The sequence below is a fragment of the Calidris pugnax genome, unplaced genomic scaffold (genome assembly GCF_001431845.1).
Source record: "Calidris pugnax isolate Ruff unplaced genomic scaffold, ASM143184v1 scaffold27, whole genome shotgun sequence".
NCBI classification, from domain to species: Eukaryota; Metazoa; Chordata; class Aves; order Charadriiformes; family Scolopacidae; genus Calidris; species Calidris pugnax.
In genome coordinates, this window is record NW_015090893.1 from 16,187,093 (window position 1) to 16,199,329 (window position 12,237).

General features: G+C 41.4%; 1 protein-coding gene across 1 annotated transcript in view; it reads right to left on the minus strand.

The window, feature by feature from the left end:
* Positions 1-9,654: 9,654 nt before the first annotated feature.
* The window catches only part of DDX46 (DEAD (Asp-Glu-Ala-Asp) box polypeptide 46), a 39,287-nt gene continuing 36,704 nt past the window's right edge, over positions 9,655-12,237 (minus strand). Inside the window, exon 22 of the mRNA XM_014948028.1 lies at positions 9,655-9,782. Within this exon, the coding sequence (XP_014803514.1) occupies positions 9,655-9,782 (128 nt within the window). The remainder of the gene's footprint in view (positions 9,783-12,237) is intronic.

Genomic DNA, 12,237 nt, shown 5'->3' on the forward strand with positions numbered 1-12,237 from the left:
GGGCGTGGCCGAAAGGGGAGGGGGCGGCTCCTCCCGCCTCGCTGAGGCGCTCTGAGGAGGGGAACCGCCGCCATTTTGTCCGGCGGGCGGGAAGGAGGTTAGGCGGGCGGGAGGCTGAGGTGCGAGGCGGCCGTGGAGAGGTGAGGGAGGCCGGCGGTTTGCTGTCCCACACGAGATAAGGCAGAACCACCAGGTAGGCATAGAGGATGGGCAGGACGATACGCAGTGGCCTTGAGCCATCCCCAACACCCAGGGGCCTCCGATCTCCATCACCCAGGGACTCCGTGACAGGACCAGGGAGCAGAGGAGGCATTGCTGAGCAGCAGGGCCATCACTCCTGTTCTTCTCTGCCTCATGAACAGCATTATTCACCTTTAGCTTCACATCTGGCTTTGAAGGATAAATCACTGATTTATTGTACAGTCAAATAAATCCTAGAACACGTCCTCTATGTTTGAAATATTGTAAAGGGTTAAGCACATTCATGAAGACTCAGGATTCCTGGTGTTTCCATTACTTTCATTGGGATGGAGGAACATGATACTTGCTGGTCCCGAAAGTACACGTCCTGCAATCCATTATGGAAGAATCAAGCTTTAGGACTGTATTAAAATAATGTATTAGGTTAGTTTTACTGCTGACTTTGCAATGAAGACAGCAGCCATTTCCAAGGTAACTTGTACAGAGTTTGAGTCCACGTACCATTCGCCACTGGTGTTTTACAGCAGCAGCTCCAGGGAACAACAGTTATTATTATTAAAGATTTTGCCACACTTCGTTCATCTGCATTCTGAAGAGCTTAGTGAGAGTGCAGGTATTGCAATGGGACTTTACTATAAAAAAAGGGGCTTTGAGTAGGAGCAGCAGCAACCTCAGTTCCAAAGAGGAATCCCATAGAAAGAGGAATTTTAAGTGTGCAGCATTTCCACAATCTGACTTTTTTGTAATCAAGGCCATTTTAGTGACACAATGTGACAACCCGCTTTGTGGAGGGATACAACCCTACAGACCTACAGACTTTTTTTATCCACATTTGTTATGACTGTAACAGCATCAAAGCCACTGTATATTCATCCAAACCTTCTGGCCTTCTCTCAGCACCCTTGGGCCACTGACTGACACCTACAAAGCACAGGTCTAAATTAGCATGTAAGTCCTTAAATGACTAACAGCTGAAAGATGTTCTGTGCTATTCAGATGAGGTCTTTGAAAATAAAAGCAAGAAAAAACAGGCAAAAAAAAAAAAAAAAAAGAACCTTCAGCTTTTACAAATGGCTAATTTCGTTTTTCTAAATATTTTCCTCTCCTGCTGTTGTTTGGGGAGCCGACTGCTGTACTCCAACCCTGTGATATTCCATTGCCATGATACTTGGGAGCTCTTCAGGCCAAAAATTGCTGGGAAACATCCTGCCAAGCCGATGGCTCTGGTTTTTTTTTTTTTTTTGCCAGTACTTCCTAATACAGGCAGGAATCCTCCTTGCAACGCAAGAAAGCAGCAGGGGAAAGCAGCGTTTATTTAGCTTAATTTAGCAAATGACTCAGTTTATTTACGAACCTCATCTTTCTGCTGTTTTTAACTCTTGCTGGGAACGCCGCCGCCAATCAAAAGAGATAGACTTCAATACCTGGTTGGTATTCTCTTTATTTTAGTATCTTCGTCTGGAAGGTGGTGGATGCCAGGCTGGGCTCAGGCTGCTGATTCATCTAGAAGAAATCATGATCTCGACAGAGCGCAGGAGCCGCCAGAGAATAGAAAGGAGTTAATTTGTAATCTGAAGTGGTGAGAGGCTCCATCCCAAGGAGCTGAAACCCGAATGGGGCTGCTGATGAGGCCAACGCTGGCAGAACAAGATCTAAAGGTCCGACCTTGGAGCTGGACGTGTGCTTCAGGGAAACCCAATGCTCAAATATTAATCTGGCAGCCACAGGGGCTGGTTTCCTCATCTGCAACGCTGCGCTAATGACAACAGGAACCCAACAACAGGTAAATTAGGCTGCGAGTGTCTTGTTTTGCGAAAGCTCCCCAGGGCCTGAAGCACGGGCCGTTACTCAGGTTGTGAATCTGCTTCCTCCTTTCCTTTCTCTAAAGGACTTTCTTTCTCTCACTAGCAGTAGCACATGATTATGTTAATTATCTGTAAGGTAAAAGATGCAATGGGACCACAAAGTCCCATTCTTCTTCTCCCTCACTGGAGCTCTCACCCATGGATCCAAATTTTCCAAGGAGAGGAAGGGCCTAAAAGCACAAGTTTCTCCTTCTGCAAACACTGAGCAAGCTGGGAGAGTTCAGTACCGTGACTGCCACGACCCCATGTCTATTTGATTATGAATTAGTGGAGCTGATAATTTCTACAAATTCACTTGATTGCTAACAGGGACAGGCAGAGGAAATGGAGGTTTTAGTTAAGATTAAGGATTTTCTTTAAGTGCAAAGTTTTCCTTGCTGGGCCGTTAGTTTCAGAAGAGTTGCCCGGTGGTATTTATGGCTCTGCAAAACACATTTGTGATAATAAACTTCATACTTAGAACGGCCAAAGAATAAAATAACTTAAGAATCATACACTCACTCCACAGTATGTTATTAATAACTTCATAGTTCACTAGAACTACTTAGTTCTGAGATACTAATTAATTTACCTCTTCTTAATGCTGGTCGGCTTGACAATTTTGTGTCTCTCAGTTTGACTAAAGAAAAATATTTAAATCCGTTTCAGATGAGAAGTCTCAGAGAAGCAATGTTTGGGTGGCAATCGCTCAGACTAATGGTCATTTATTTAGAAACAATGGTTTCCACTGTAGCTAAAATCATGAAAACAAATCTTCCTGCCTTGTATTGTATAAACATTTTACAAAATGGACATTTTGGGACAAATTTGAGTCCAGCTGGGCGCCTTTTATCTTTACATTTTTAGGCTGCTCTCCGCCTCCACTCCCCCCATACAGCCACAGTTAGCTGGAAGCCAGAATTTCTTCTGCAAACGCCCCAGCTCTAAGAACACAAACTTGTTTAAGCCGAGACCATATTTGGAAGAGATCTGGGTCAAGAAAAATAATCAAAGGAAAGCGCATTCCTGGAGCGTCACGTGAGGAGGCCAGAACGCGCAGCCGGGGCCTGGATACAGCGAGGGGCCGCGCACGACCTTCAGGCATCACTCCCTGCCAGTGGGGCTTGTTTTACACCAACCGAGAAGAAACCCATCAGAATATTTAAGGACATTCAGGCAGATTTAGAAAAGGCTTTCTTAATAGAGGTCTTCAGCAAAGGCTCTCTTAGTAGAAATGTTTTGGCAACGCAGCATCCATCGTATTGTCCAATGCAGAGAATTACAAACCAGTTCTGGGCAGCTGCACAGGCCCCATTCTCACAGCTACCCCCCAACCTGCCTCCCACACCCCGTCACTGGTTTCGCTGAAGTCACAGCCCTTTCTTACAAATGTAAACACGACTGAAGGACTGAAATACCAAAGTCTCTCTCCCTGAGACTCTGGCATTCTTTTACTTATTATTTTAGGAAGATGCCAAACCTAGCCCTTAGTGTTTGTTTTACAGTGGGCTATTACAACTGCAGAATTTTAGCAAGGCTTTGCTTAAAGATCTTTATTTTTTTTTGTCTTCCACTTGGAAGACTTGAGTGAGCGAAACTCCTACAGATGGCACTTTGAGCCTCAGAATCTTTTATTCAATTAGCAGCCAAATGCACATGAAATAAACTGCAATGCATTAATCGTATGAGTAAAATCTCAAAGAGCCAGGACAGGGGGCAGCTCCAGAACATGCTGTGCTGTGATCTACACTCACTACGTTTTGGTTACAACTTTTACAGCATAAAGACTAATACATAAAGTAGGCCTTAAGCCGCCTTTTTAACGACCCGAGGGTGGCAACAACGTGCAATATAGTTGCATACATTTTACATCTTGCTGTGAATTATTTTCTTCCACCCAGGATATTGCATTTAGTCCTTATCTCCTGCTTTCCTGGCCAGGACACAGAGCTGCAATGGAGGTTGCCATGGAAAAGAGTGGCACAGACCTCCCCCTCTGCCTCTGGCCACTCCTGGTGGTCACCGTGGAGGTCGCCATGGAAAAGAGTGGCACAGACCTCTGCCTCTGGCCACTCCTGGTGGTCACCATGTCCAGTTTGCCATTCACAGACCTTCTCCTCTCCTAGTTCACTGCCACCTAAAAGTGTGTCTTGTTCCCTGAAAAGAGCAACACCCCCAGAGCATCACCTCTCACCACCACTTCTGCACGATCATGACACTGCAAAACACAAGCAAAACCTCATTCATCATCCTGTATCAAATACTTGCGCCATCACCCAAAATACCCCTCTTCAGCACCAAAAGCATAAGACAACCTAAAAAGCCAATACGGTATCACATCAGGCAGATAAAACAAGCTATGCCTATGCATATTAAAGAAAATAAAAATAGAGCATCCCTGTGCTTTTCCGGCTACTGGTGACAGGAATGTGTGCAGGGCAGATTCCCTGGAAAGCAGCCAAACTGTGATGTTTACAAAGATCTCGTCTATATCCGTGGACACACTTGGGAAGTGCTAAATATAACATTTTTCATGACTTAATTGTGTCTTCTCCCAACTTTTATTCTCATCTCCTTTCCCTTCTTTTTTTTTTTTTTTTTTTTTGTGATAATAAACTTCATACTTAGAACGGCCAAAGAATAAAATAACTTAAGAATCATACACTCACTCCACAGTATGTTATTAATAACTTCATAGTTCACTAGAACTACTTAGTTCTGAGATACTAATTAATTTACCTCTTCTTAATGCTGGTCGGCTTGACAATTTTGTGTCTCTCAGTTTGACTAAAGAAAAATATTTAAATCCGTTTCAGATGAGAAGTCTCAGAGAAGCAATGTTTGGGTGGCAATCGCTCAGACTAATGGTCATTTATTTAGAAACAATGGTTTCCACTGTAGCTAAAATCATGAAAACAAATCTTCCTGCCTTGTATTGTATAAACATTTTACAAAATGGACATTTTGGGACAAATTTGAGTCCAGCTGGGCGCCTTTTATCTTTACATTTTTAGGCTGCTCTCCGCCTCCACTCCCCCCATACAGCCACAGTTAGCTGGAAGCCAGAATTTCTTCTGCAAACGCCCCAGCTCTAAGAACACAAACTTGTTTAAGCCGAGACCATATTTGGAAGAGATCTGGGTCAAGAAAAATAATCAAAGGAAAGCGCATTCCTGGAGCGTCACGTGAGGAGGCCAGAACGCGCAGCCGGGGCCTGGATACAGCGAGGGGCCGCGCACGACCTTCAGGCATCACTCCCTGCCAGTGGGGCTTGTTTTACACCAACCGAGAAGAAACCCATCAGAATATTTAAGGACATTCAGGCAGATTTAGAAAAGGCTTTCTTAATAGAGGTCTTCAGCAAAGGCTCTCTTAGTAGAAATGTTTTGGCAACGCAGCATCCATCGTATTGTCCAATGCAGAGAATTACAAACCAGTTCTGGGCAGCTGCACAGGCCCCATTCTCACAGCTACCCCCCAACCTGCCTCCCACACCCCGTCACTGGTTTCGCTGAAGTCACAGCCCTTTCTTACAAATGTAAACACGACTGAAGGACTGAAATACCAAAGTCTCTCTCCCTGAGACTCTGGCATTCTTTTACTTATTATTTTAGGAAGATGCCAAACCTAGCCCTTAGTGTTTGTTTTACAGTGGGCTATTACAACTGCAGAATTTTAGCAAGGCTTTGCTTAAAGATCTTTATTTTTTTTTGTCTTCCACTTGGAAGACTTGAGTGAGCGAAACTCCTACAGATGGCACTTTGAGCCTCAGAATCTTTTATTCAATTAGCAGCCAAATGCACATGAAATAAACTGCAATGCATTAATCGTATGAGTAAAATCTCAAAGAGCCAGGACAGGGGGCAGCTCCAGAACATGCTGTGCTGTGATCTACACTCACTACGTTTTGGTTACAACTTTTACAGCATAAAGACTAATACATAAAGTAGGCCTTAAGCCGCCTTTTTAACGACCCGAGGGTGGCAACAACGTGCAATATAGTTGCACACATTTTACATCTTGCTGTGAATTATTTTCTTCCACCCAGGATATTGCATTTAGTCCTTATCTCCTGCTTTCCTGGCCAGGACACAGAGCTGCAATGGAGGTTGCCATGGAAAAGAGTGGCACAGACCTCCCCCTCTGCCTCTGGCCACTCCTGGTGGTCACCATGTCCCATTTCCCATTCACAGACCTTCTCCTCTCCTAGTTCACTGCCACCTAAAAGCGCGTGTCTTGTTCCCTGAAAAGAGCAACACCCCCAGAGCATCACCTCTCACCACCACTTCTGCACGATCATGACACTGCAAAACACAAGCAAAACCTCATTCATCATCCTGTATCAAATACTTGCGTCATCACTGATCGACCCAAAATACCCCTCTTCAGCACCAAAAGCATAAGACAACCTAGAAAGTTGGTACCGTATCACCTCGGGCACATAAAACAAGCTCTGCTTATGCGTATTAAAGAAAATAAAAATAGAGCATCCCTGTGCTTTTCCGGCTACTGGTGACAGGAATGTGTGCAGGGCAGATTCCCTGGAAAGCAGCCAAACTGTGATGTTTACAAAGATCTCGTCTATATCCGTGGACACACTTGGGAAGTGCTAAATATAACATTTTTCATGACTTAATTGTGTCTTCTCCCAACTTTTATTCTCATCTCCTTTCCCTTCTTTTTTTTTTTTTTTTTTCTTGGGTATTTGTTAATTTGAGAGCTTCTTCTCCTGTTTTCATGTATCCAAACACTTTCCCTGCAACTTTCTTATGTCTGAGCTCATCTCACTGCGTTTCCAGCAGAAAAACACAAGCGCTCGTTACTGTGCACATCACCCTACCCCCTACAAGGTTAACTGTCACAGGAAAAAAATGCAGGAGCAAGAGAAATGCAGAAAACAGATGAGCTATTCAGAAAGACAGTTTCTGAAAAATATACATTGAAATTATTTTTATTTTCGCTGGAATTTAAAAAACATAGGAATATTGACATTGCATTTAAAAACCCCAGGAAGTTAGAGATTATACATTGTTGCATCTCTGAAATCCAACAGTGCAAAGCTGGGAATCACAAAAATGTCTCCATCATGCCTTTTTTAGGAGATACCAATATATATATATGAACATTTTGAAACCAGACTTTTAAAGAAGTGTCGGACTGTCCAAACTTGAAAGTGCTCTTCATTAAATACACCAAAATCTGTCACTCTTCCGAGTTTGACAATTCAACAAACAAGTTGGATGAAACACATTACAACCCAGTTCTTAACAGAAGGAAACCTGAATTATTTCAAGGGAACCACAGAGCTTCAGTTTGAGATTTCTCTTTTAAATTTTGAGAGGTGTTATCGCGCGTGCTGCTTCTCTTTGTTCTCCTCAATGTATTAATAATGGCAAGTATTGGGTGGCCTTATCTTAAATATATCCTGTTAAGTTGGTATAATTGTTACTGTCCTTTCCTGTATTCCAAATAAGGTTTGCTGACATTAGAGTAACAGACAGTTGTAGGCAAACAGAAATAGTCATTTAAATTACCTGAAGCCTGAGAAAGAGAAGCTGGGAATTTTTACAGCCATGATAGGGGTTGTATGATTTGTCTTCCCCGGGGTTAGAGCAGTATATACACAGCTGTTTTAAAACGACACAGTTCTTCTCAAGGTGTCGGGTAAGAAAAGCTTTTCTACAAAAGTCCTTTTCAAAGTCAGCATCTCAAACATCTTGCAGCTGCTAGAACGAGACGATTCAAATTGCTACCGCTCAGGCTCTGGATAAGCAGACAGCAAAGTTAAATGCTTAAGAGTAGTAAGTGTCCATCCTGAATACTAATGGTTATGGGGATGAGACCTCAAAAAGAAAAGGTCTTGCCTGTCCCAGTAGCTTATTGACTGCAGTGATAGTCAATATTTGTGGGATGCACTCATAAATATTGATTTTTACTTAAAGCCACGTCCTAACAGTAACAAATATGACAACCCTGGGGGAAAAAGTCACGTTAAATGTATATATAACAACATGATAAAAAAGTGACAGTCGTATTTTATTACAAAAGAGGTTTTCTCTTTTCTTTTTTCTGAGTTTCTTCTTAAACTGAACAGGCTTTCATTCTTATGTCAGAGAATGAGGAAAAAAAATAAATCAAATCCTAAAATTCTGATGCTTAGAAAAAAAAACAGGAAAACTATTTTCATTCTACAAAACATTTCACTTTACAAAAACCCCAAAGAGTTATTCTATTACCTGGATGATAAAGATAAAACGGGACATGGAAAAGATAAGAAGATCTTAAAACCAGACCTGAAGTATTTCTGGATGAAATTCTCTACTCTGATCATTGCAAGACTCTCTGACCATAGAGGGACATCGGTACAGGGAAGGAAGGTGTGTGGAACCAGCCAGAGAGATGCTAAGGATCAGCAGAAAATCCTGCCTTTATTTGGGTGTTTTATCATTTCTCCAATATAAACTGATATGGCATGAACCATCCCCACAATATGAAAGCAGGTACATTCTAACCATTCCCAACACAAATCCCAACGTTGTTCAATTTACTTAACAGTATAGTCTGTCAGGAAAATTAAAATCTGTTTTATTTTATATTTTTTATGATGAAAAGTATATAAACTGCACTTTTAAATTAAATCATGCTCTGCCAAAACTGGTCTGCTTTAAGACTGATAACTGTAGTGGAGAGAAATAAGATGTTTCAGCAAGTATCAATTGTCTGTTAAAAAATGTCCGCAAGACAAAATAAAAAAATTCTTAATTTACAATAAGCAGTGTAAACAGCAAAAACAACAGAAGCCACAAAGTTTCACGCACCAGCCACTGGCAGACAGATAACTCCAAATACTCATAGAACTTTGTATCTTCCTTTGTTGGTTGGTTGGTATGAATTTTGCTGCAAATAAAGGAAAGAATAATCACAGTTAAAAAGTGAAAATGGTAAATGAATTGCAATAAACCCCTACTGATAATAAATCCACGTTACATGTGAATAAGCAGTTTCTTAGCCATCTCCTTCCTCTGGAAAATGTTTTTATGGGGAGGTCAACAAGTTTGAAAAAGAAAGGTAACTCTCAATAACGGCTCAGCAGAGCAGGACCACTGGAACCAACTGCTGATTTGAAAGGCTACTTAAGAGAACAAGCCAAATGAAGACACTGCCAAGTCTAATGGAGCATCACTGAAAGTTATTCTAGAGAAAAGCGAGGTTTCTTCAACCCAAGAACTCAAAAGAGGATTTCTCAAGTTAGTATCATATTTGAGAAGAGAGCGTGTTGAACACAGCTGGGTGTGCTGTAAGTCTGTGGCAAAACAAATCTCTCAACACATATATAAAATATTAAAGTGAGAGGAATAATTCTCCTCCGCCCTGCCTGATGGTGCTGAAATTAGGAAATTTAGTTGGGCCTAACTCTTTCAAGGGGTCTCCAGTCAAAAAGCTCTGTTAGGGTGTTATCTCCATCTGCTGGCTGGACAACAGCCGCGGGTCTGCCTGACTGAGCAGTGGTAGATGTTTCAGCCTGTTCAAAACAGAGATCTATACATAGGCTCCAGTCCCTAATATTAATAAAAATGTATGGTGGTGTCAACATCTGTAGAAATCAGTCTCATAAAGCGTAAGTGAAGGCACTTTCCCTCTGCACTCTGCATATTGCACTCACCAATCTGATGAGCTCCTCTTTTATAAGTCGTGTGATTTCTGCCTTTGCTTTCTGTACAGCCAGCTCGTTGGCACCTGGAGACAAAAAAACCCAACATTACCATCTTCAACGCGTTCTGTGTGTCAAGCTGACAGGATAAACCCTGACAGCTATTTCCAGAAACACTGCAAGACTTGCTGAGTTGCCTTACTATTTGCTGAAAAAACCTGGTTTTGTACAGACTGCCACAGTGGGCCCGTGTTCAGTTTTAAGGAAGATACTTAGACAGTGATAAATTATACCGTTCAGAAATACCTGAGATTAGAGGTTTCTTTGAGAAAAAACTACTCAACCATCATGAGATTTGCAAATTTTTGTTGTAGTGGTTCATGTAATTTCTTATACCTTCAATAGCTAAAACCCACACAATTCCATTTTCTTCCTTATTTGACACTAGCACAGAAATCTTTGTGCTTATTCTGATAATTGTTTTTCTTTTCCCTTTTTCCCCCTCCTCTAAACTGATTCCATACACATTTGTTGTTGTTTTGTGGCAGGTCAATCTTCGCAGGAGAAGCATCTCCGATTCCTACAGATCACTTGACAAAGCATATTAAGGTAAATAACCATTTCTTTAGTAATTATATTAATTTGCACAGTGACTACAGCGGGTCTGTAACTGAGCATCCAGACACTATGACTGTAGAGATTCCATGACTAACTAGAAAACCAGAGTCGTATCTTTCCTCAAAGCATTTATAAAAAGAATACATACTTTCTATAGCCAAATAAATCTTGCGTTCTCCTTCCTTGGGTTCTTTGCCTGGAGGGAAGTAAGTTCCTCTGATTGTAATTGCAGCTTCAGAATATTCACTGATTCTCTGCAGCGCTTCTTTGGAGGTAACTTTCCACCTGGCAGTCTGGAAGGGAAGGGATGGGGGGGATCAATGAGGAGAAAGGCATCACACAAAACTGCAATCCAAAGGTTAGTTGATGTTTTAGCCAAACAAGAAAAACTTTGCACCATGAAAATCACTCACAGCATTCTGCTTTAAAAACGCAGATTGAAAGTTTAGCCAGCTATTTTTATGCAAGTGTATTTAAAAATTCTCCTCTTGTGTCAGCAAGACAAAGTTATGGACAAAGGAGAAAAGAGAATGGATGCACAGTACTATTGACAGATAATGCAGTAATTTCAATGAGGTATGATAAGAAATAGAGACAAAATATTTTATTGGTATAATTGTACTCTAAGCTATGAAGATTGAAGCCTTTGTTAAATAATGGCCATTTACACTGGATTATAGCAAAATGGTGACTTGCCTGTGGGAAGTCATTGATCTCCAATTCTTCTTCGTATCTCTTAAAGGATTCATTTTGTCCTCCATCCTGTTTCTCTTCCTCCTGCTTCTCTATGGGTACATAATTGAGCTTAGCATTGATTTTTTCAGCCAGTTGCTCTGCAATGGTCTTGGCAGATACAGTAGGAGCTTGGATGGTGCCTCCTCTCAGGATAGCATTTGTCGCCTGCTGCATCACATCCTGTAAAAAAAAAAAAAGGGCCATGCTGAGAACAAGCCAAAAGAAGACCTAAAGGACCAGCAAGGGTTTTGTTAAAGCTTTCTATGTAATATAATTGTCCACTTAACAAATACATTCTCCAAACTTCCCTTTCTCCTCTTTCCTTCAGTAACTCCCCTCACACCTGCACAGAAAAGATCTTACTGGTCCTTTGTATTCAGCTCAAAAAGCCTTTGGACATTCCAGACCACATTAACCTCAGTCTAAATGGATTGTGTATCACGTGCTTCGGCAGAGAAACACGTCCTGCAACTCTGCTGAAGCTGACAGAACCTAATTGTGTAATTTTATCCAGAATTCATTAACTCTTTGCCAGGGCAGACAAAGCATTTCCAGTCCTGTATTAAATCTTATTATCACATTAGCTCAATTACAAATCCTACAACTTATAACCAAGTCAGCCCAGCCCAAATGAGCTAAATAATGCAGCGTGATGTTATTAGTGTGCAGAAACATTAAATAAAATGGCAGCTACAGAACAAAGAATTGAACAACCTTTTTAAAAAAAAAGAAAAAAAAACGCTCTATAAAGAGCCTGACCTTAAAGTGGAATGGGACCAACACTTGTGCCTCTGCTCCAAGATTCTTCTGGGCATTGATTCTCAAAGCCAATCTTTTTGCAATTTCCAATTTTTCTGCATTCCCAGCTGACGGCGTCGGAGCATTTGATGTTCCTGGTGCTGCCATGTCTTTTACTCTCTTCTTTGAATTGAACATGCTTTCAATTTGTTCATCGATCTAAAGAAAATAACAATTATTAGATCACCGCATTTACCATTAGATAATCTCTTCCTCCTAAAGAAAGAAAACACTGAGGTGCACTTTTAGTTGACACGCTTTTGAAAGCAATCAGTCTTGTGTAGATGGCAGAGGCCTGCCCAGAACTACAACTCCAGAAAAGGAACAGATGAGCTAATAATCAGAACATAGTGTTTACATTCAAGGTCACGAAAAGGAGTCTAACAAACA